Source organism: Chelon labrosus (genome assembly GCF_963514085.1).
Source record: "Chelon labrosus genome assembly, chromosome: 20".
Lineage (NCBI taxonomy): Eukaryota > Metazoa > Chordata > Actinopteri > Mugiliformes > Mugilidae > Chelon > Chelon labrosus.
The window spans coordinates 22,184,247-22,210,407 of NC_140353.1; the positions used below are offsets into that span (position 1 = coordinate 22,184,247).

The window sequence follows — 26,161 nt, forward strand, 5'->3', positions numbered from 1 at the left end:
CTGGGTTTGAACCTACATCCTGCTGGGGCCTTTCTGTGTGGAGTTTGCATGTTCTCCCTCTGTCTGCGTGGGTTCTCCCTGTGTACTCCGGCTTCCTCCCACTGTCCAAAGACATGGTCATTAGGTTCATTGGTGATTCTAAATTGGCCGTAGGTGTGAGTGTGAATGGCTGTCTGATTGGGCTTCTTTGCTTGACAAAGAATTTATACAAAACCATATAACAGACTGCATTATACAAAATGTGTGATGAGATTTTTTTAAAAACTATATAAAGGCTATATAAAGTATTTATTTATTCATTAAACAATAGGAAATATCTGTACCTGCTGCACTTTGATCAGTTTTTAAAGATTCAGTCAGTGGGATAGCATGGAAGTAGTTTTCAAGCCAGACAGTTTATTATCCTTCATATTGATGTTCTGTTTTACATGATACAAAACACATTCAGCTGGAAAGTAGTAAAAAAAATGGACTGCAACTTCATATTGAAGGTAATTAATGTTCATTCAGGATACAGAGATTCTCGAATATGCTTTGCTACTTCGATTTAAGCACACTTTGCTGATATGATGACATCAACTCAGCTTATTTACAACATAGAAACATCTTGTGGCAGAGAGGCTTGCTTGATGACCGGATGAAGGCCTTGTACCACTGAAACATCATGCACTGAATGATGACATGTTGTTACAACCGTCTGAGGTTTTCACACCTGAGATGCAAATGTCGGAGGTCCCACGTGATGAGCGAGCAGAGTAGATGTACTTCTTGCCAAAACACCACAGGTCCAACATTATTTTGCGGAAGTGGCTCCTGAAGTTCACTCCGATGAAGGCGTAGAGGATTGGGTTGAGACAGCAGTGGAGGTAGGCTACACTCCTGCAGAAGCCCAGGACCTGGAGTTTAATCTTTTCTGCCTTGCAACCCCTCTCTATAAAGAGAGACAGAGTGTGCTTGAGCAGAACCACGTTGTAGGGCAAATGGCACACAACGAAAACCACAACAACCACCATCACCACACGGATGGCCTTGTGTCTCTGGCTGTTCTGTGCTCTCAGCAAGGTGCATATGACGCATGAGTAGCAAAACAGCATCACGATCAAAGGCAAGAGGAAGCCGATGACCATCTGAAGGCTTGGCACAAGCACCTTCATCAGCCTTGCTGTTTCATTCTCACTGAAAGACATCTGACACGTCATAGTGACAGTCTCAGACCCCAGAGCAGTATTGTCAAAGCGCTCAGTGTAAATGAGCGTAGGCAGAGTTAAAGCCACTGCAAACACCCAAACGCCTGAGCAGATGAGACGACTGTACATCAGAGCGCGGGCGCGGGCCCCAAAGGAGCGCCTAGCCAGAACTATAGCAACATAACGGTCACAGCTAATGCAAGCAAGCAGCAGCATGCCACTGTAGAGGTTGATGCTGTAGGCAGACCGTAGCATCTTGCAAGCCACAGGGCCCATCAACCAGCCGTGCTGCTCGTTGTATATGATAAACGGCAGCGCCATCACGAAAATCAGATCGGCCACAGCCACGTTGAATAGACAGACATCCGTCATTGTCTTGGATCTCTTGTAGAATATGTAGGTGATCATTACAAGAGCGTTGCCGAGCAGGCCGAAGCCGCAGATGATGGAGTGGATGTAAGTCTGGGCGATGACCTCCAGAGGGTGAGGGTCAAGGTTGCAGACCTCGCCGTCGTAGTCACCGTCATCTGTACTGTTGTCATAGTATGTACTGTGATCATAGTATGGAGTCACCGTCTCCATGGTTTTAATCTGGTGGAGAAAAGAAAACCATTAAGAGCTAACAGCAAAGGTTTGGAACGAATAAAGAAAACTGGTGCCACATAAATAAGCCTCACATTTTAACCTTTCAGAAGATTTCAGAATAAGGGACTTTTTACTCCTCTTCGTTGTCTGGGTAATTTAGAGACTGAAAGTGAAATATCTGACTGCTTCTTCTGATAAAGCTTTACATAAATATATGTAAATGTTTTTCAGTTAAGAGGAAATCCTGCTACTGGCACGGCTTTTAGTCTGTTTACAGGATAAAAGCCACTGTTCTACTTCTTTGCTCTTCCTCCGTTTGTGAATGACCCAATTTCAGCCCTATTAGTGTGCGCTAGGTGTGCGTGTGCTCTGCTTTTTCTGATCGTAGGAACTGATATGAGCCTTATCACACACAATCTTAGATGCATCACAAGAATGGGGACATGTGTAGGAAGGTCACTGAAATGAAATAGTTCAGCAGATACCGAGACATTTGTGTATTTCTGTCTGTGGTTCGGGAACATCACACCTGTTGTAATTAACAAATAACTGAATAGTATTTAATAGTAATTAATAGTAATTGTAGTAATTATAATAATTAATAGTAATTCTAGTAATAGTAATTATAGTAATTAATAGTAATAAAAGTGCTTGAAATTACTTCATTGATTCCTGTAATGAAGACCGTTTCACATTTAAATAAATACTGGCCTGGGTCTGAACTTCTTTATAAACCTGGTGTAAAGAACAAACATGATAAGGTCAAATATCTCTTATTACAGGACTTTCACTTCCTAAATCCCTTTAGAAGGACAGAGTATATATAAAGACACCTGTCAATGAGGAAGGTATTAAGTGAAGAAGCCACTCGGATGAGTGGTGAAACGTCTTCTCAAAAAAATTCTACAAGTCCAGTTGTCTTTTTGAACCTTTTTTGGATAAGGTATTAAGTGTTGCACATACTGTATGTAAGGGGGAAAGTGGAGAGCTCTTTCTACAGACTAACTTGACATGGTCCTTAAATGCTGTTTCTGTATTTTACAAGACCACCAGTTGTTTAAACGTGGTCTATTTGCGTAATTTAATTGAATACAACCTGTGAAACCCCTAACTTTAAATCTTCATTTTTGTAAAGAGTTATTTAAAGATTATTTTAAAGGTTCAAATGAATGGTTTATAATAAAGGTTTAAAACTGATCTTTTCTTTTTCGTTTTGAAATCAAGCAAATTGCCAAGTTTGCAGCTGATCAGGTAAGACAACAACGAGTGATGCATACAAAAATAATGTGATCGTGCAGTTAGCAAGCTGGAGGAAAATAAACCATCACAGAATGTTGAAAAGCTACATATATTTTCTGTTCAGAACGTACGTACCTTGAAGAATTATTATTCTCACCCAGTTAATGCTTCTGTCCTCCTGGTTTGACTTTGTCAAGTCGAAAGAACATAAAAGCCACACCTTCACCGGAGTAAGAGCTGCTTGTGAAGAATCAGAGCAGTTGTGGGCAACTTTATGTTATAAATACTGTGTGCACCAAAAAAAAAAAACTCTCAAAAGAAGAAGCTGAAACCAAAACAACTCGTCACAGGTTCGCCTACTGTGTGAGGGGAGTGCTTCACTGATCTTTCTGCTTTTGATCTAGAATTTCTACACTGATGCACGATCTTCCTCTTCTGGCGGGTTAACTAAAAAAACGTTTGTCAGTGGCATGAAGGGGCATACTCCCTTGCAAAGTCATGTTTAAAGACGTAGCACTGGTTTTCTGAGCAACTGCTGTACGTGCAGTCAGTGTTTGGTGATTTGAAGACAGCAAGTCTCACTGAAAGTTACCAAGCTTTGTGTCACAGTTGAAATAGTCAGAGTATTTTAAAAAAATACAGAATGAAAATATGCTTTCCTTCTTCAGTAACGCCTTCTGTCTTTGAAAACACGCGAGTAAATTTGAAAACACCCCTCACACAGAAACCATCTTTATTCTCTTACAACCTGCAACCGTAGTTTAGTTTTGCTGGATTTTGTTTTTTTCTTTCATCCTAATCAGTTTCATTTTTATTTGCCATCTTATTTTTTTTATCCTCCGTTTATATGAGGTGTAATATTAGTTTTAAATACTGACTGTCTTTTTAGTGGCCTTATTTTGCATTTGCTTGATTTGTGTCAGGCTGACTTTACTCAAAAGAAATGAAGAAATATGAACTAACCTCTCTCCTGCTGTTCATGAACATGACCAGCAGATGGAGCTGTTACTTAGCTAGACGCTAGATAAATAGACACCTGGAAAATGTGCATCATAACTAAAAATTACTCAGTGTCTGTAGAGTGTCTGTGGGCAGAATGTAACAGCGGATGTGGTGTTTCCAAGTAGGCATTTGCCGAATTTGGAGTACAAACATCAAGTTCAATTCAGTTTATACACATATGAATTAAAAATCACCACAATAGGAACTAACTGCAAACTGTCTTAAGCAGCATAAATGTGTGTAATGTGCACCACAGATACTACTAAGTGATAAAGGTGATCAATAGGCATTTACTAACCTAGTCTAGAACTCTTCCTCTCAAGCAAGTTTTGCTGCAGAGGCTTATTTATATTACAGGATGTTATAGGATATTGAAAATTCTGTCATGTAAAAAGAAAAAAAAACGAATATTGCAATGAATCAGTTTAGTCAAATCAGCAGATATTGATAAGCAACTCAGTTGTTTTACACCCAAACATGTTAAAGTTTTGCGGCAGAGAGCCTCTAAAAATGTGAGGATGTAAATGCTTGTCTAAGTTCATAGTTAAGCAACTAGGCTATTTGACACACCATGCAATAAATTACTAAAAAACTAAATAAAATAAATAAAAAAATAAAAACAGCAGGAAAAATAACGATTTGTTTAATTAGTTGTCATGGGAAAATAACTGACCAATAATGTAGTACTGATAGTCTTTTTCCTCTCAATGGATTAACATTTAATCAACTGAAGGACTCAGTAGGCCCATTTTCACGACATTGTTATTTATTTATTTGTTTTAGTTAGAGTGGAGTTTGTTTTCTTTCTTCTGTAAAAATGTATTTTGAATCTTTGCGCAGACAAAATTCCACGTAGTTAACTTTTTTGTGTCTAGTCAAAAGGTGATGTAAAGTAGTTGAGGTCATGTCTCAAACTAAGACAGTCGGATACTTATAGCTACACATAAATAAATAAATACATACATAAACTGGGTATTGTGAACTTTATTTTGAAGTTTACAGCCGGAAGTGTGTTCCCTCCGTGTACCTCTTTCACCTTTCTTGTACAGCCTACCTGGTGGCGTGCGCGCGACCGGTGTGTGGGCATTCCCAAATCCTCGCGGGAACCCGCTCTGCAGGTTATCCTGGGGAGATAGTCCAAGAGCTAGAAGTGAGACAGCTCTCCTCATGTCTTCTTGCTGCTCTCACTTTCTGAACTCGGACGTATTTATCTGAAACCATGAGTAAGTCCGGCACCCTGAGAGTCAAGAACTTTTTTAAACAGAAGTCAACTGATAAGGAGAGCAAGGAGCGGAAGCGTTCGGGGTCCCTCGGTGATGCGGTGCCCCACATCCCCTCCTCGGCCACCCCGCCGGCCAGCAGCGCTCCCCTCAGCCCCGGTGAGAACGTTGCGTTCCCCGATGATGTCTTACCCACCTCCCCGAAAGAAAAGAAGAAACGGCGGATTTTTAGCAGTTTGAGGTTGAAACGAAAGAAATCCAAGCGCGACAAAGAAGCTGGAGGAGACGAGGCGTTTTTCCCTGAGACTGATGAACTGGAGAGCTTCAACAGCCATATGTAAGCTAAAACAAAAACAAGTTCACTCATTTGGATGTCATAGAAGTAATGCATATTATGATTAGTTATTCAACCCAAGAAAGGCTATATTGTCCTTATGTATTTCATCATTACCAATTGCACCCTGAAACCCATAAACCAAAACAAATAATGGCCATAGCCCCCAATGTAGTGAAAGTCCTCTCAAGAACAAATCTCACCAAATATATGTATATAATTTTTGTAACTGTATGAAGTCATTGTTTACCCAGAGCAAACCCTTCTTATCATAGCCTACTACATTCTCCCACATAAAAGTGAACTGATTGATACTAGTGAGTCCTACAAACTCCCTTGGGGGCCTTCACAGTCCATCTGAGTTTGTGCAGCATATTTCACAAGCTGACAGGAGTGAAGGAACAGCTGAAGTGGCTTTCTCACAGAGTAACTGTTTTCCCCTCTGGCATATTTTGAAATATGCTGCAGCTTTGAGCTGGGCTAGTTTAGTCACGCGCTGCTTTTCTGGCTATCAAGTCTGAAAACTGTAGAAAGAGTTGGGCATAACCTGAGATGCTGTTGTGTACCTTCTTCATTATGCAATTTAAATTATTGCTTTTACACATCTGGTCTTCACTGGGCGGGAAGATGATGAACCGGAGTGGGGAACGCAGGCTGCCCCCCTTCTGTTGTGGTTCCCTTGGGCGAGGCATTTGTACCCCAGGTCTTCAGTCTTTCTCGCTGGTTAGTCATGCAAGACTTTGCTTGCACTGCACAGCACTTTCATTGAGATGTGTGGGGCTGTGTGAAGCACCAAATATCCACTCTGAGTCAATGTTTCCTGGTTAAATTACAGATTCAGAAAGAAGCTGGTAAACCTCAAGCGATCCCAGTAATGACAGTCATATTTCAAGTTCTTTATTTGTCCCAGATATTTCCATGTTCTCTTTTTATTTTCCTCTAAACACATATCGGCCTTATTCCACATCCAGTTCAACTTGTTGATGGGTAGAGATCTATTGTCTCTGACTCAGGTGTTATTGTCACGCATTGTCAGGTTCAACTGTATTGACGCAGTCAGTTGTGAGAGAGCAAAACATTTAAAAACCTGCTGTGCAGGGTGAATCGTTTCCCTGCTCAGTCCAATTATATTGTATGTGGCTCAGTCAAGTTGATATTGTGCCACAGATGGCCTAGATCTGAGCAAATATGACTAATGCTCACATGTGATGCTGCACGCAGATGAGAGAGAGAGAGAGATGCGTGGCACTCTTGTTGACAAGAGCAAAACATAACCGTTGAAATCATCTGATGTATGTATTTACAGGGGAGTTTCCAGTGATTTACATGTTTCCCACACTGCTTGATTGGATGTAACTTAGTCACTTTGTGTTGTGAGTGCCTCGGTGCTTCAAATTAATGACTAATTAATCACAGACATTTGCTTCAAACCTGTCTATGCTTCCCAAACATCTGCAGGCAAACACGTTTTATTACGCTGGCAATTGTCAAATGTGGGTCAAAGATAAAAATCCTTTTTCTTTGTTTACTATTGTGCGATCGATAAGACTATCACGGGCAGAGAAAACAAGCGGACAGACGGACAGACGCATAACACTGGCATTTATAAATCTATTATGGTGAAGGGCTGGGTTATTTTAAAAATGGTGTGATTTTATTGGCATGTTGTCTTTGTTCTATTCAGACATTGCCAGACTCTCTCTCCAGGAAGAAATTCCGGGATTATAAGTATTAATAGTGTCACAAACGGTTATTTAACAAATAAGAAAAGAAGGCTAGAGAAAGAAGGTCACACCCAGCGTTCAGCCAGACAATCATTGAGTAAGCGGTTGTGAATGTGAGACTGTTGCTGTCTGAAAGTTATAGAAATGCTTGGACACAGACCCCCTGATATGAGAAACTTATAAGAGCAGGGGGCTTCTGGAGCTATCTCACAATTACACATGCAGTTTGGATAGTGTATATTGGCCTCTTTAAAGTGTTTGCAACTAGTTACACATTCACAGATGTGGAGCTGCAACATCATCCAACTGTATTTACTAAATCACCTCATTCCTACAGTCCAGTAGCGCTGATAAGACGTTTAGCCAGTGTGCAACAAACTTTCAAACCCATGATTTTGATTAGAGCAGAAACCACAGAACATGTATCCACTGATAGCTGACATGTTGGGCTCTATGTTGTTGGGAAGTTGAAGCTGACTCGTGTTTGCTCTCAAACATTGTGTCATGCTTTATATAATAATACTGTATGCCTGATTGTGTTAGGCCAAAATAAGCATTATGAAGGATTTTGCATCACTTTTATAAACTACCTTCATTTGTCAGTATTTTTATTCATTAGATGAGTGAGTTTTTAAAGTTTTAAACAGACTAAGAAGTGAGGCTCCTTTGCAGTCTCACAGTAAGTTTCACAATCAATTATAGATTGAAAAGAATTCCTAATTCTTTAAGAATAGGGTGCTGTTTTGGCTTTTATTCCATTCCACTATGTACCAAACCACTGACACCTGTACTGAAGACATTGTAGAAGATGATAATCCTGATTCTTATAGTCATCAGCCACTCCTCCATATGTGACCCTTATGAGTTTCTGTGGGAGCATTTAAGCATGTGTCTGTAAACATTTGACTCAACCTGACCAAAACCTCTGTTTCAACTCAGAAAGCTAAGTTATAATAATAATCATTTATTGTTTCAGCTTGATACTTGATAGTTAAAACAACTTATTAGGTTACAGTATCCACTGAAGAAAACTAATTTTATCTTTTATCTTACTCACAATTCCTCATTATTACTCACATTTCCAAGTTAAGATCAATTTAACTAAAGTCATATCAGTTGCCAAATTGAGAGCACTAATGTTTAATGTTTTTGTTTCTACTTAAATTTCTCATCTTGACGACTAATGGAAAGTTTCAAAGTTCATGTCAACTTCAGACAGATTCAACTCACATCTTGCCAGAAATTTAACTTTTATTTATTTAGGCCATTTGGAGGAAATTAAAATCTGATCAACCAAAAACAGCCACTTTGGAATTCATTCCTGGCAGGGAAACAGCTTCTATAATCCACCCATCCATTACGCTTGTGGTGCCAGTATTGTTGCTGACGTTGTAATACCGTGGTTTAATGCTCTTAGGTGGAGCCTTGTTTCAAAGGTATCGTCATTTTACAGTAATAGTTCTGGCTAATTAAAAAATGTAAAAATGTCGGCAGCCTCTATATTTCCCAGTATTCAAATTATATCACTTTTCCTCCTCTTCCACCATTTTTTTCAACTCAAAACTTAAAGACATAAGTTAAATGAGCATTGACCACACAGACAAAACTCATAGGAAGTCGAGACAATGGATTACTTAAGTTTAATTTTAGAAAACTTCAGTTCACTTCAATTAAGTTCTAGAACTTGTCATGACGAACAAATACGTTCACATAACTTAATGGGGCTGTAATGTTTTACAGTGTGCCTTTGCCCCAGAAACACAACACTATGCTATAGATTATGGGTGAAAAGATTGTCTTGCAAGAGAATGAGGTCACTGTAGAATGAGGCGTGTTTATCCTGTCTTGTTAAAACGAAGGGCTAGTTACGTCACGGTACCTTTTCCAGGTCTGTGACTTGCTGGAATCTGACCTGTATAGATATATCAGAACTGTTCTGAGACATTGGAAACCTTTACTGTTCATGTTTGCAGACTCTTTCATTGCTATGTTGAGGAAACACACAATATATTCCCCTTTTTTCCAAATGTACCTTCAACAATATTCAGAAGGTCTAGGATATGTAAAATCCTAAAATGCTTTAACCTTACCGTTTAAAACCACAGTAGTTGAATGCTTATGCAGTGTTATAGGGTGATCTAATCTAGTAGACTAGATAAATCTGTCACAACCGTCAACAGAGGTTGTTGATAACTGCCCTCACAATTTCTAGACAGTCTCAAAGGAGAGGGTGTGGAACTTGAACACCACAATGAGTACACATGTTTGCACTCATCATCTGTAGTTTCATAGAAGTGCAGGTATTAACATGCCAATCAGCCTTAATTAATTAAACTCATACCTTACTTGATGATAGAGGCGAATTTGAATTATGAGTTTGAATTATGATCATGACCCAAGACGGCACAGTTGTGTGGTGGTGCCTGGGTGGGTTCACTCCGGGTACTCCGGCTTCCTTCCGCCATAAAAAGACATGCTGGTTAGGTTCACTGGTGATTCTAAATTGACCGTAGGTGTGCATTTGAGTGTGAATGGTTGTCTGTCTCTCTGTGTTAGCCCTGCGATAGTCTGGAAACCTGTCCAGGGTGTACCCTGCCTCTCGCCTAATGACATTAATGAATGAACAATCATGACTCATGGGTGTGGATAATAGTTTTATGAAGATGACTTGCTTAACACTGAGCAAGCTTAACCAAGTTTAATTCATTGCCGCTGACATTATTTTGATGCTTGTTGTGCTTTCTCAGACATTAGCTATATATTTAGTCATCAGACACGTACTTGTATAACTGTAGATGTGATTCCTTTCTAATGAAAGTAAAGTCTTTATATTTTTTACTTTGGGGAATTTAGATGTTAAACGCTTTTTGTGTAAAACCCTTGGATTGTCTTTAAAACTTACAGACATTCATGATTCACACACGATGCACACTGCAGTCTGCAATCACTACCAATCCCAACCACCAACAATCTTTAGTATCTCCCTCATGAACTGTAGCATGTCAAGTCAAGTCAGTTTTATCCATAGAGTGACAAATTATCTTAACTCTTTAACACACTCTTATCTTAGACTCTTGACCCAAAAAACAGTAGGAGGAGCTATCAGGAAACAGGAAAAGTACAGTGTAGGAAAACAATGTGGCAATGTTATAGATTGAATTTAAGCATGTATAAGGAATGCAGGTTGGTGATCTGGTGAGCAGATAAAACTGTACATTTGTCCACTACAAAACAACCTTCTCATCAGTCTCAGCTGTACTTTGTGTTTAGTGCTACTTAGCTAGCAGTACAACACTGTTAACTATGATATTGATCTCAGTGAAGACACAAGGTCCAGCAGACAATTCATATTGCTGGTAAGAGGCTGACAGTTACTTTGCTTTCTGTCTGAACTCAAGCCTTTACTCAGCCTAATGAATGACCTAACTTAAAGTTCACAGGACCTTTTGTCTTCAAAATCAACGAATGGTTTGAATCACAAACTGATTAATAACTAACTCAAGGCGGGACATGAGTCTGATGAAGATTTAGATTGCATCTGTCAGTTTTCAGTAGCAGTCTACTCCTAAACTCTGTTGTAGAATTAGCATTGTTTCATTTGTATTGTGCTTTCACCAAGCGGTGAGGAATTTTGGCCAGTTTGCAGTGTTTTGTCTTGTAGTGTGTTGAAAGGTAGACATCTTATAGCAGTCAAGAGAAGCATAAAAATTTCTCTATAAGAATTGTGTGATAAGAGAGATGTAATTTACTGACAAAAAAAGCCAGAGTACAGTCATCTCTACCTGAACTTTTTAGACAGGTGAACTTGAATTTAGTGGGGACAGACTGTCTTTGATGGTGAAAGCATTTGTGTGCATAACATAGACTAAAAGGCTTTTGGCTGGCTTGTACTCTGCCATTTGTTTACACCTGTAAATTTAAAGTGCAGGTTCATTGCAGTTTATTCACATGTGTTCACACCTGCTTTTCCAAATGCAAACACTGGGATGGTATAGCACTGACACTGCATTACTGCCTTTCACACACACATGAGAAGTCTAACTGTTCAATAATCTTTGTGTGTATTTACAAAGATGTGTTGAACTTGATCTATGTTATCTCTAGTATGAGCAAAGATCACGCGTTTGTATTTCTGCTACGTCTGAAACATGACTAATCAACAAGCTTTCACATTTCCTGTACAGCAGTTGTTCAACACTGTACAAGGAAATCCAACACTAGCCAGCTGCTGTTATTTAATTAAGAATTTCATACTGCCCGTATCACTTATTATTATCAAAGCATCAAAGCCTGGTCTGTGACCACAGTATTCCTAGTGTCAGTACTTGTGAAATTCTAGTATCTAGTATCCTGTTGATGGTGCGCTGTCATTATCAAAGAGCTCATTGCAATGAACCATGGCATGCTTGTCTTCAGTCCTGGTGCATCAATGAGGAAGTTTTATAAAATGGAAAAGACTTAATTTATTACACTGAATGACACGGAACCAACAATGCACTTACTCCGGACAGTCCCTGTAACTCACAAAACCCCAACGAGCTGCACTTCCTACCAAAGTCACACACTGCATGTGGCAGGAATCAGATATGTATGCTTTTCTTCACAGCAGACTGACTCTTCCTCTGACTGAGCTTCAGTTTGTGTTCTACTTGTTCCTTGCTGTCCCTTGTCAGGGTGGTTTCCATGCGGGAATGCACGTAGCTAACAGAGCATTTAACTTGTAGAACTTTCTAACATATCAGATGATAAGTTATGATTCACTGCTGACAGACCTACTTCTGTTGCAGTTTATGGCAAACCTGCAGGGCCTTAAACAGGTATTACCTCATTGTCAATAGAAACGACACAGAGCTTTTTAAACCGGGGATTTTTTTCTTCCTGATTTCAACCAGTTTTCCAGTAGCAGTTTTTCTCTTTTGTTAAGTCCTGAATACTATGAGTTGTAGAGAGGGCTGGGTGCTGGGCTGTTTTTTTTTTTAAGATGTGGTGTCGTGTGTTTTAACCGTTATGAGGGATTTTGCTCTGAAGCTTCAAACTGGTTTGTAGGTTGAGAAGTACTTGTTCTTTCTAAATAAACTTTCCACTTTCTGGAGAAAAAAGCCTGTCTGTCTTGCATTTATGACGTTCATATGTTCCCTCATCTGTGATGTTCTGTAATAACATGAATTGTTGCCAAATGGGTCGAGGTTGTAACCGTTGTTCTTGCCTAATGTGCCACATGTTTCTGGGGTATGTCTCTAGTCTTGTTGCCACCAGCTATTGTTATCAGTGAATGGAGTTAAATAAGATGCTAGTACAGACAAAAGATAATGATGCATAACAGCATTTAAACCACGTTTTTCATTATACTGCTAACATGCAAGACCTGGGACTTTTGTACAGACTCTTCAAGCCGTTTGCTTAAGTCATTTTAGCCATGATGACATTGACAATGAGTTGGCCACCGAACTACTTAGTTTCAGACTGAAATATTAAATGAAATAGGAAGTTGCACTTGCCAGAGAAAGAATATTGGTTATATTTCCTTAGCCTTTTAGCAGTTCACTTTGAGCATTTACTAACCCAGCCTTTCTCAAACTTTTTTCAGCCAGGGCACCTTTCAAAAGTGCATAAAATCTCAAGGCACCCCAGTGTAAAATATGATTAAAAACGACACTGCATAGCCTAAACGTAAATGCAAACGTCCTGTTTATTTAGACAGGACAGTAATGAACAGAGCATAATACAACTGTAAATATTAATAATAACAACTTCATAGCAACTTTATAGCACCTTTAAAAACACAGGTTTACAAAGTGCTTCACAAAACAATAAAGCAGAGACACAAATGCCATAAAACCATAAGAGGTGGACCGCCCAAGCTATACAGCAACACAGGCAATACAAGAACCCAACAAATTGAGAGCAGGAGAACTCAAATGAAGTGCAGAGATAGCAGGAATGTTTTTCCATCATAGTGCTTGTTTCCATCCGTGCTATACGCGCACGCACACACACCCACACACACACACACACGCAAACAATAATCCGCAATGAGAGAGGGAGAGAGAGGTCCACATTCGCGCAGCAGCGCGCATACGCACACAAATAAGCCGCAATTGAGAGAGAGAGGGGAGAGAGGGGGGGGGGGGGGTGTGACTCACAATCAATGAGAGACGTGAGCCTGGTGCGACGCACACAACCGGCCTATCCTGGCAGGGATGGATGAGAGGCAGACACGGAGCTCCTGGTCCACAGTCCTCAGTCGCTCCCTGTACTTGTTCTTGATGTATGTCAGGCTTGAAAAGCTCAGTTCGCACAGATAAGTTGTGGAGAAGGGAAGCAAAATAGCAACAGCGCTACTGGAAGCCACTGGATACTCTTTTTCCACTGATATCCAAAACCTGTCCAATTCCATGTCACCAAATCTCATTTTCAATGTGCGGTCTTCCCTGATCTCCATCAGTTGCTCCTGTGTTGGCAGTGGCCAGTCCGTTGCGCTCTCCAGTGCGCGTGAACTCCATGGATCACGGACCCAGTCAAACTGTGCATAACACTCCGATGGAAAATAATGATTAAATCGCTCGTCAAGAGATTTCAGATGCTGGGCTATGAGGTCAGAAAGCGTGCTGCTGTTTACATGCACATTGCACAGGGGAAACATATCCAGCCTGCCTTGTTCCACAAAGGAACGCCAGAGTGTGAGCTTAGATCTGAAGCCACGCAGTTTGTCAGACGAGGAGAGGAGGTTTTCTTCTTTGCCTTGCATTTTAATGTTCAGCTCATTGAGGTGCTTGAAGATGTCAGCCAAATACGCGAGTTTTACGCACCATTGCTCATCTGCGAGCAGCTCTGCATATGCAGATTTCTCTTCTGTCAAGAAGACTCTGAGTTCTTCTCTTAACTCGTACAATCGGCCCAAAACCTTCCCCCGTGACAGCCAGCGGACTGCCGTGTGTAGCAACAAGCTCTGATGCTCTGCCCCCATTTCCTCGCACAGAATCGAAAACAGGCGGCTCTTTAACGGGCGCGCTTTTATGAAATTAACAATGTCCACTGCTCTGTCAAGTACGTCCGAAAGTTCTTTTGGGAGCGTCTTTGCAGCAAGTGCCTCTCTGTGAAGGAAGCAGTGGGTTGTGCGGATGGCAGGGTTTTGCTGTTTGGCCCTGCTAATGAAACCTTTGGCACAGCCCGTCATAGCAGCCGCACCATCCGTACAGATACTAATACAGTTATTCCAACTCAATCCTCCCTTTTCAAGATACTCAGTTGTCACACGATAAATTTCTTCTCCTGTCGTTTTGTTTGGCAGCGGTTTGCAGAATAAAAAATTCTCTCTAATACGGTCCCCATCCACAAACCGAACATTTGCCAAGAGCTGAGCGTGCCCACTCACGTCTGTTGACTCATCAAGTTGTAAAGAAAAATGTCCACTTGTCTTGATTTTCCCCAAAACGGCAGCTTCAATATCCACAGACATGTCATTGATTCGCCTCCCTATTGTACAATCCGACAGCGGGACCTTTGAAATTTCTTTTGCAGCTTGAGGCCCTAGCATTTTGTTTACTATTGCTGTACATGCTGGCATAATTACAGTCTCTGCAATAGTGTGGGGCGTCTTTGTTTTAGCTACTATTTCAGCTACGAGGTAGCTAGCTTCCAGTGCCTTCTCCGAGACTTTTGCAGATTTAATCATCATTTGTTCTTGACGGCTGTGTTGACTTTTCATTCGAACAAAATATTCAGCATCCTTGTCAGCAAGTGATGGATGATTAGTGGTCAGGTGTCTTTTAAGTTTGCTCGGAACCATCCCTTGGTTTGACAGTTTCATCCCACATATTAGACACACGGTGAGAGACCGGCGTTAAGTTAGTTTAACATTCAACATTCATTTGACATTCAAAATATAAACCTATTATGTGCTTCAACCGTTTGGGTGAACGATGTCAAACCAACTGTGCAACATATAGATTAATATTCCTCATCTGCCACAAGGCTTATTTTTCAAATTAAAATAAATAAATAAACGTATTATGCTCCTTGACCTTTTGACCTCATGATGTCAAACCAACTGTATAAGACAGATATGACCATCCCTCATCTGCCACAAGGCTTATTTTTCAAATATATTTCTTCGGCTGTTTTTTACAATTAAAATAAATAAATAAACGTATTATGCTCCTTGACCTTTTGACCTCATGATGTCAAACCAACTGTATAAGACAGATATGACCATCCCTCATCTGCCACAAGGCTTATTTTTCAAATATATTTCTTCGGCTATTTTTTACAATTAAAATAAATAAATAAACGTATTATGCTCCTTGACCTTTTGACCTCATGATGTCAAACCAACGGTATAACACAGATATGACCATCCCTCATCTGCCACAAGGCTTATTTTTCAAATATATTTCTTCGGCTATTTTTTACAATTAAAATAAATCAATAAACGTATTATGCTCCTTGACCTTTTGACCTCATGATGTCAAACCAACTGTATAACACAGATATGACCATCCCTCATCTGCCACAAGGCTTATTTTTCAAATATATTTCTTCGGCTATTTTTTACAATTAAAATAAATCAATAAACGTATTATGCTCCTTGACCTTTTGACCTCATGATGTCAAACCAACTGTATAACACAGATATGACCATCCCTCATCTGCCACAAGGCTTATTTTTCAAATATATTTCTTCGGCTGTTTTTTACAATTAAAATAAATCAATAAACGTATTATGCTCCTTGACCTTTTGACCTCATGATGTCAAACCAACTGTATAACACAGATATGACCATCCCTCATCTGCCACAAGGCTTATTTTTCAAATATATTTCTTCGGCTATTTTTTACAATTAAAATAAATCAATAAACGTATTATGCTCCTTGACCTTTTGACCTCATGATGTCAAACCAACTGTATAACACAGATATGACCATCCCTCATCTGCCACAAGGCTTATTTTTCAAATATATTTCTTCGGCTGTTTTTTACAATTAAAATAAATAAATAAACGTATTATGCTCCTTGACCTTTTGACCTCATGATGTCAAACCAACTGTATAACACAGATATGACCATCCCTCATCTGCCACAAGGCTTATTTTTCAAATATATTTCTTCGGCTATTTTTTACAATTAAAATAAATCAATAAACGTATTATGCTCCTTGACCTTTTGACCTCATGATGTCAAACCAACTGTATAACACAGATATGACCATCCCTCATCTGCCACAAGGCTTATTTTTCAAATATATTTCTTCGGCTGTTTTTTACAATTAAAATAAATAAATAAACGTATTATGCTCCTTGACCTTTTGACCTCATGATGTCAAACCAACTGTATAACACAGATATGACCATCCCCTCATCTGCCACAAGGCTTATTTTTCAAATATATTTCTTCGGCTGTTTTTTACAATTAAAATAAATAAATAAACGTATTATGCTCCTTGACCTTTTGACCTCATGATGTCAAACCAACTGTATAACACAGATGATATGACCATCCCTCATCTGCCACAAGGCTTATTTTTCAAATATATTTCTTCGGCTATTTTTTACAATTAAAATAAATCAATAAACGTATTATGCTCCTTGACCTTTTGACCTCATGATGTCAAACCAACTGTATAACACAGATATGACCATCCCTCATCTGCCACAAGGCTTATTTTTCAAATATATTTCTTCGGCTATTTTTTACAATTAAAATAAATCAATAAACGTATTATGCTCCTTGACCTTTTGGACCTCATGATGTCAAACCAACTGTATAACACAGATATGACCATCCCTCATCTGCCACAAGGCTTATTTTTCAAATATATTTCTTCGGCTGTTTTTTACAATTAAAATAAATAAATAAACGTATTATGCTCCTTGACCTTTTGACCTCATGATGTCAAACCAACTGTATAAGACAGATATGACCATCCCTCATCTGCCACAAGGCTTATTTTTCAAATATATTTCTTCGGCTGTTTTTTACAATTAAAATAAATAAATAAACGTATTATGCTCCTTGACCTTTTGACCTCATGATGTCAAACCAACTGTATAAGACAGATATGACCATCCCTCATCTGCCACAAGGCTTATTTTTCAAATATATTTCTTCGGCTATTTTTTACAATAAGGTTTTTACAATTTCACTTCTGCAGAGATTACTGTCAAGATGTTCCTATTGAGACTTTTTTTTTCCTGACACAAGTTAAAAGTGGTGCGCAGTCTCCTGTAGTATTCGGCACTCACTCCTGTGACCACAGAATTTGCGAGTTTGCCCTGCGAATATTGTTTGCTGGCCTGAACTGTGTTTAATTTCTCCACAACAACTAACAGCCATTCCTTTGGTGGGCCAATGCAGACTGTAGATCACTTATAGATACATCAGAGCTGACACTTTTAGGGGACACTGTCACTGTCACAGTCTTCGGTGTCTTACTTTTCCACCATTTGCCTCTCTAAACTACAGCTGCCTGCACCTATTTTTAGTCAGTAGCCGACTTGTCATCCTCCTCCCACAAATCGCTACTACAGGGGTGCAGTTCCTCCCCAAGGCCCAAGGGGTCACTGTAACAAGAATGTGTATGAAGAAAATTGGCTAATTTTTTCAACCAACTTTGCAACACACATGTGGTGAGTAGGCTATATTTTTAAATTTCCTTATTTCAAATGTTACTTTGTGTTCCACCCTAAACCTGATGACATGTTTACCATAATTAGTTTGAGAATATCACTAGGAATACTTCACTGAATGGAGGTAGGGGTTAAAGATTATCTTTTTTTTTAATTTAGCTGAAAATGAGGATGCTAGGCTATAAGGTCTGGGTATAGCTGGCTAGCTAGATATCCAAGTACCCTTGGGGGGGGGGGATAGCTATAACTGCTATTATATCATTCATGCTTAAATTGTGTTATGTGTTCTGTTGACTTTGACTTGGACCCAGAGTGATGTCAGAGTTAACAGGAGGATAAATTAACATACCAAATAATCTAATCCTTATTATTTGGTACTTTTGTTTTATTGTACTATCATTATTAAGCTATTTTCACTATTGACCACACAAATAAGTACAGTATAATAAGTATTACTATGATGAAGTGTTGCTCTTCACTCTTTATGTTTGTAACATTATTCCACATTTTTATTATACATATGTTCAGCAGTAACAGAGATGCCAAAAAAACGGAAAGGCAAGGGATCCTCCAGAGATGATCTCTGGTCAATAGGTGGAGGAGAGCAACTGATTGTGCAGCATTTTCTTTCATTGGATATTTTGAATCAAGACCAGTCATTCTGTTCAGATGTATGGTCAAACTTGTCCCTAAAGATTTTTGGACATGATAATGAAAAGAACAAGAAATGGCTCCATTGTGTATGGACATACAATCGGCGAAATATTAGGGAAAAGATAGAGGCACAGTCGAGTATTTCAAAAGGCCCAGAGTTACCTGCTGGTGGAAACAAATATTTTCCACTCAGTGACTCAGAACAAGAGAGGGTGACTACAGAAGAAGAGGTGAGAAGTGTTAAAAAGAGGCACAACAAAAAAGATATAGTGCTCCAGGACACAGATCAAGATTCTGCCCAAAGTCAGGGAGAAATTGTGAAAGGGCAAGACACCGAAGACTGTGACAGTCCAGTGTCCCCTAAAAGTGTCAGATGTGATGTTTCCACGAGTGATCCAGAGTCTGCAGTAAAAGATGTGAGTGGTGTTAAAAAGAGGCACAACAAAAAAGATGTAGTGCTCCAGGACACAGATCAAGATTCTGCCCAAAGTCAGGGAGAAATTGTGAAAGGGCAAGACACCGAAGACTGTGACAGTCCAGTGTCCCCTAAAAGTGTCAGATGTGATGTTTCCACGAGTGATCCAGAGTCTGCAGTAAAAGATGTGAGTGGTGTTAAAAAGAGGCACAACAAAAAAGATGTAGTGCTCCAGGACACAGATCAAGATTCTGCCCAAAGTCAGGGAGAAATTGTGAAAGGGCAAGACACCGAAGACTGTGACAGTCCAGTGTCCCCTAAAAGTGTCAGATGTGATGTTTCCACGAGTGATCCAGAGTCTGCAGTAAAAGATGTGAGTGGTGTTAAAAAGAGGCACAACAAAAAAGATGTAGTGCTCCAGGACACAGATCAAGATTCTGCCCAAAGTCAGGGAGAAATTGTGAAAGGGCAAGACACCGAAGACTGTGACAGTCCAGTGTCCCCTAAAAGTGTCAGATGTGATGTTTCCACGAGTGATCCAGAGTCTGCAGTAAAAGAAGATGTGAGTGGTGTTAAAAAGAGGCACAGCATTAAAAAATCTGTAGTGTTGCAGTATACTGATGATGATTCAGAAGAAAGTCAGTGGGAAATGGTGGAAGAGCACGGCACAGAAGACTCTGACAGTTTTGTGTCCCCTAAAAGTCTCAGCTCTGATGTATCCATAAGTGATCCGGAATCCGCACTGGTGAAAAAGATAAAAGAAGACTTAGGTGGAGTTAAGAAGAAGCACAGCAAGAAAAAAGCTGTTGTGTTACAGTACACAGATGACGATTCTGAAGAAGGTCAGAGAGACATCGCAGAAGGGCAAAAGACAGAAGGCTCTGACAGTCCAGTGTCCCCTAAAAGTGACAGATCTGATCAGAGTGATGGAGTATTTAGAAAGGTGCCGTCCACAGCCAAGACATTCACAATTTCGATTACACAAAATCAGTGGAGCAACATATCAACAAACAGAAATGTCAACAAACTTAAGAAAACCTGGACAAATGTAATTTATAGTGCATTTAGAAAGAAAAACCCTGCCTGTGTCCTGCATTTTAATTACCATCACGTCCGTGTTCCTGGCAGCAGGAAGAGAAATGCATCATATTTGACTTGTCATGCCATTTGTAAATTCTCCACCTGTCAGGCAAGGTACAATATTATAATGAAAAACAAGCCCAGTCGGCATCAGCCCACCATAAAAATGGCCGTTAGTCGCTATGGATCAATAAAACATTTGAAAATGGAGACACAGTTCAGGCCAGCAACAAATATGCGCAGGGGCAAAATTGCGAAAGCTGTGGTAACAGGAGTGAGTACAGAATATTACAGGAGACTGCGAACCACTCCAGTTTCAGAACTTGTGTCAGGAAACCTGACCAAAAGTCTCAATAAGAACATATTGAGAGTAATCGCTGCAGAAGTGCAGAAAAGCAGAAAATTACATGACAATGTTCTCCTAGAAATGCAGCTTATGCAAGATATAATAAAGGAATGTGACAGCAGCTATTATAGTATGCCAGGATATGTACATCATCTGCAGGTCAGCCCCTTGGGGATACATCTGTATACAGAGACAGGCCTAAGCATCTTGGTGCACCATCTGAGGAGGAAGGAGCCAGTTTCTTTGTATCTGGATGCCACTGGGGGAATTGTGTCGAAGCCTCCTGAAGACAAGCGAAGAGTCCTTTATTATGCAATGGCCCTTCCAGGACATGGCCAAGATGCCCCACCCCTCCCAGTCACAGAGATGATATCAAATGAGCACAGTGTGCCTCCTCTTACTTTCTGGCTGATGCAGTTCCTCTTGAAACTGTCCAAATATACATCTCTCAGGGTGCATAAAGTAGAGACAGATTATAGTTGGGCATTAATTCAGGCTGTACTGCTTGCATTCAACAAGGAGAGCATAGATGCATACCTGAAGAGAACATTTTCAATTATCAGGAGACAAGAAAAGTGGGCAGATATAAAACCGTGCACCGTGCTTCATCTGTGCTCTGCTCACATCATCAAAGCAGTAAATTCCAGCATTGGTAGGAAAACCAATGACAAGTCCCTGAGAGAGTTTGCAACATTCATTTTTGCAAGACTGCAGAACACAGTCGATTTTAAGACTGCATGTCATATCTTTCGACACTTCTGCAATGCTTTGCTGACAGAACATCTCACTGACAATGTCCAAAGCAGTGTCGACTTTCTCAGGGCACTTATTTCAAAGAGCAAGCCTCAAGACCATGATCAAATGGAGGCAGAGTTGCACAGGTGGGAGGATGCAGAAATCGGGAGGTCTGTGAAGACACTCGTTGGAAGCTCTCCTTACTCAAGAGAATTCAGAAGAATCCATGATGAGGTGAGATCAGCGTCAGAAGGAGAGCAGGGAAGTGGCCACGCGACAAATCCATACCATTGCCCCAAGATAATAAAGGTTCTTCTGGACAACTACATGGCCATTTATCCTCTTTGGAGTGGTGCCATGTTGGGAGACCTACAGAGGTATGCCACAGACAAAATGCACAGAGAAGCAGACATGGAGAACAGCCAAACTAGAGACACAAATTGCCATATTGAAAATTGGTTTGGGATTGTGAAACACAACATTCTCCACAAAAGAAGAAACCTCAGGCCATCAGAATTTATCAGAAAAATGTATGCTTCTCTTCAAGGAAGATACACTGAACATATCCTGAGACATGAACTTCCAGAGCACCTCCTTATCAGACCACTCTGTCCCAAAAAGAAGGTGGATTTGGCTGAAGAGAGATGGGCAAAGCGGGGTTCACGAAGACAAACTGACAAATCAAAATACTATTCTGCACCAAAAAAGGAACCAAAAGCTAAAAATGGCAAAATGACATCACAAACAGGGACAGGAGTAAAGCAGAAGCAGGACAGCAAACAAAAAGGAAAAATGGCGTCACAAACAGGGACAGGAGCAAAGCAGAAACAGGGCGACAGAGAAGAAGCAGAAATGACACCAGACATAAAGACAACAGCAGAGGAAAACAAAGAAAAAGAAGGAGAAATGTCGTCACAAACAGGGACAGGAGTAAAGCAGAAGCAGGACAGCAAACAAAAAGGAAAAATGGCGTCACAAACAGGGACAGGAGCAAAGCAGAAACAGGGCGACAGAGAAGAAGCAGAAATGACACCAGACATAAAGACAACAGCAGAGGAAAACAAAGAAAAAGAAGGAGAAATGTCGTCACAAACAGGGACAGGAGTAAAGCAGAAGCAGGACAGCAAACAAAAAGGAAAAATGGCAGGGACAGGAGCAAAGCAGAGACCAGACAGCAAAGAAAAAGGGTCATCAGAAACAGAGCAGAAACAGGATGGCAGAGTAAAGTTGAGAGAAGAGGTATTTGTATACACAAAATAGGTGTGACAGTGGGTATTACTGTAATTGTGAACCATGCAAAATCATCCTAAATCATGTTCCTTATACTGTAGGTAAAGATGCTGTGGAAACAAAAAGAAACAGAACAAGTAGTGGCAGTTATTAAATCATCAACCTATGCCTATACTTTGAGGCATGTAGACTTGGTAACACTTCGACCACATCAACTTCTGAATGGTGAGGTAAGTAATCAAATTTAGACATAGAAAATACTCTAATTATCCAATTTCGTTCATAAATTACATACACATAAATGTACACAACACATTGAAGGACTCTGTTTGAACACAGTAATTTTCTTCTTGATTACTGAAATGTTTTACATGTTGATGTCAATATAAATAACTACATTTTTACACCCCTGCAGGCAATCGAATGCTACATTCGGGCTGTTCTTAATAAATTTGAAAAGTCTGGACGTCTGCTCCAGATGGACCACTATGTCACTGGTGTGATCCTTGAAGGCACAAGAGAACAAATGTCTCGACACCAAATGAAAAAGATTAGTAAATTTTCATTTCTGTCAATATTAAGGTATCCCAGGCAGTAACTGTAGAATTATGGCATATATGTCACTTTGGAAGACTGGATTGAGCTGAATTTACCAGTATTCAAATGTCTGCCCTTGTTGTTGCACACAGGTGGACTTTGACTGTTTTGATGGTGCAGTGTCTTTTGTAAATATCAATGAGAGTCATTGGAGGTTTGTGGTGAGTAATAAGGCCGTAGTATGATGAACACCATATCATGTTGTTTTAAAGGGGTCATAGAACCAGAACCTTTTTTGAAGGGGAAGAATAAGTGGGGAACATAGACTCAATCTCTGATAAGTGTGTTTGACCCACAACATAATTTTTAATAAATAAACGTTGATCTGATATAGTTCTCCTTTCATTTATGACCATCAGTATCTTCATGCTCTGTCAGCCCAAGTGTTTGTCATTGACCCTGCTGCCGCAGATATTGACCATGACATCTCAGAAGACGCTGCAAAGAATTATCGGTAAGTATTTCTTCCTGTGATTTTCAAACAAACTCTGTAATTTGGATGAGAGCATTCACTCAAAATAACCAATATTTGCAGATTGTATTTCAAAATGCGCCAAAACATACGCGGCAAGCAGCACTGGAGCAGCATTAAGTGGACAGCAGGAACCATCAAGCACAATGAACAATTGGACAGCACAAGTTGTGGAGTGTTTGTGATGCAGGTAGTAGGCTACCACACAAAAATCACTACAGTTATCTCATGTTTGATTTGATTTTTATTAAGATACCCATTAGCTCCTACACCTGGTCATTTGACCTTAAAAGAATTATGTAATACTCTTGTACCAAATGTTTTGTCAATGTGCATCAAGGCGTATTTCTGGATGTCTTTAGATGGCAAAAATGGTTGCGGAAACGTTTCCACAAATTCCTGCATCAATGGTCATAAAACCCACAAAGAGGAGCATAAGAAAGCTACGGACTGAAATGGCAGAGACGATGCTTTCTGCCTCAGGTAATTTTTGTAATACTGTATATTTACTATGCACACAAACCAACAAAGCTTGTCCAATTAAGTTCACTTGTGTCCTTTGCTATTGTAGAACCAAGAGATGAATACTGCTCAATATGTGGACTCAAAGAAGTCCCCAAAACTGCAACGACTGAAGCAGTTGTTATTGACTGGGTAACTACTATTGTTGTCTTTAGTGCAACATCAGGTCACATTATATCAGATGTTACACAGACTGAAATGTGGATTGCACCTTTCAAAAGAAACTCCATAAATGTAACAGATGTTCAATTGTTTTATTTCCAGACCCAATGTGACACATGCAAGCGGTGGTTTCACGATATCTGCATTACTTCGAGTACAAGAAACTCCCCAGATGCTGACCTGCCATGGTACTGCTTCCTATGTTAAGACACAAGGTAAAAGTTACGTGAAATAGCCTAATGAAAATAAAATGTGTGACTGGATTATTTTGAATTATTTTGAATTGAATTATTTTAAAAATAATTCTAATTCTAAAAATAAATATTTTTCTACCCATAGGTACCAGGACAGAAGGAAAGAAGAAGGAAAGGAAATAATGATAGAGTTCTGATAGTTCTGCCTTGTTTATGTTACATTTGTTATATTTTTGTGCCATGAAGATTTTGAAAATGATAGTAAAATAAGAGGAAAAAAAGAAGTCTGATTTCTTAACCATTATTTGGAACTCAGGACAATGACCCCAAATAGAAAAGGAAACTATTAGGCTATGTCTAATAGGTCAAGGAGCATAATATGTTTATTTATTTAATTTAATTGTAAAAAATAGCCGAAGAAATATATTTGAAAAATAAGCCTTGTGGCAGATGAGGGATGGTCATATCTGTCTTATACAGTTGGTTTGACATCATGAGGTCAAAAGGTCAAGGAGCATAATATGTTTATTTATTTAATTTAATTGTAAAAAATAGCCGAAGAAATATATTTGAAAAATAAGCCTTGTGGCAGATGAGGGATGGTCATATCTGTGTTATACAGTTGGTTTGACATCATGAGGTCAAAAGGTCAAGGAGCATAATACGTTTATTTATTTATTTTAATTGTAAAAAACAGCCGAAGAAATATATTTGAAAAATAAGCCTTGTGGCAGATGAGGGATGGTCATATCTGTGTTATACAGTTGGTTTGACATCATGAGGTCAAAAGGTCAAGGAGCATAATACGTTTATTGATTTATTTTAATTGTAAAAAATAGCCGAAGAAATATATTTGAAAAATAAGCCTTGTGGCAGATGAGGGATGGTCATATCTGTGTTATACAGTTGGTTTGACATCATGAGGTCAAAAGGTCAAGGAGCATAATACGTTTATTTATTTATTTTAATTGTAAAAAACAGCCGAAGAAATATATTTGAAAAATAAGCCTTGTGGCAGATGAGGGATGGTCATATCTGTGTTATACAGTTGGTTTGACATCATGAGGTCAAAAGGTCAAGGAGCATAATACGTTTATTGATTTATTTTAATTGTAAAAAATAGCCGAAGAAATATATTTGAAAAATAAGCCTTGTGGCAGATGAGGGATGGTCATATCTGTGTTATACAGTTGGTTTGACATCATGAGGTCAAAAGGTCAAGGAGCATAATACGTTTATTGATTTATTTTAATTGTAAAAAATAGCCGAAGAAATATATTTGAAAAATAAGCCTTGTGGCAGATGAGGGATGGTCATATCTGTCTTATACAGTTGGTTTGACATCATGAGGTCAAAAGGTCAAGGAGCATAATACGTTTATTTATTTATTTTAATTGTAAAAAACAGCCGAAGAAATATATTTGAAAAATAAGCCTTGTGGCAGATGAGGGATGGTCATATCTGTGTTATACAGTTGGTTTGACATCATGAGGTCAAAAGGTCAAGGAGCATAATACGTTTATTTATTTATTTTAATTGTAAAAAACAGCCGAAGAAATATATTTGAAAAATAAGCCTTGTGGCAGATGAGGGATGGTCATATCTGTGTTATACAGTTGGTTTGACATCATGAGGTCAAAAGGTCAAGGAGCATAATACGTTTATTTATTTATTTTAATTGTAAAAAACAGCCGAAGAAATATATTTGAAAAATAAGCCTTGTGGCAGATGAGGGATGGTCATATCTGTGTTATACAGTTGGTTTGACATCATGAGGTCAAAAGGTCAAGGAGCATAATACGTTTATTGATTTATTTTAATTGTAAAAAACAGCCGA

The 26,161-nt window shown here is 39.3% G+C and overlaps 2 protein-coding genes and 1 long non-coding RNA gene across 5 annotated transcripts in view; 2 read left to right on the forward strand and 1 right to left on the reverse strand.

The window, feature by feature from the left end:
• Window positions 1-346: 346 nt before the first annotated feature.
• ccr6b (chemokine (C-C motif) receptor 6b) lies at window positions 347-5,179 on the reverse strand. Of its 2 annotated transcripts, none has more exons than XM_084569021.1 (2): window positions 5,068-5,179; window positions 347-1,778 (listed from the first exon to the last, which is right to left on the reverse strand). In XM_084569021.1, exons 1-2 carry the CDS (start codon window positions 5,098-5,100, stop codon window positions 663-665), a joined length of 1,149 nt encoding a protein of 382 aa, XP_084425147.1. In that variant the 5' UTR covers window positions 5,101-5,179; the 3' UTR covers window positions 347-662. The 2 variants fall into 2 exon arrangements, with proteins under 2 accessions (XP_084425147.1, XP_084425148.1); XM_084569022.1 differs by lacking the exon at window positions 5,068-5,179 and adding an exon at window positions 3,147-3,854.
• The window catches only part of crybg1a (crystallin beta-gamma domain containing 1a), a 57,650-nt gene continuing 36,633 nt past the window's right edge, over window positions 5,145-26,161 (forward strand). For both annotated transcript variants that reach the window (XM_084569015.1, XM_084569016.1), the window contains exon 1: window positions 5,145-5,570. In XM_084569015.1, coding sequence (XP_084425141.1) covers window positions 5,233-5,570 — 338 coding nt within the window. In that variant the 5' untranslated portion in view covers window positions 5,145-5,232. The remainder of the gene's footprint in view (window positions 5,571-26,161) is intronic.
• Window positions 17,978-24,802, forward strand: LOC311505450. The gene is made up of 8 exons (XR_014699657.1): window positions 17,978-22,607; window positions 22,793-23,135; window positions 23,334-23,428; window positions 23,510-23,636; window positions 23,809-23,929; window positions 24,018-24,100; window positions 24,233-24,345; window positions 24,470-24,802. It is a non-coding gene; the product is annotated as an uncharacterized lncRNA (long non-coding RNA).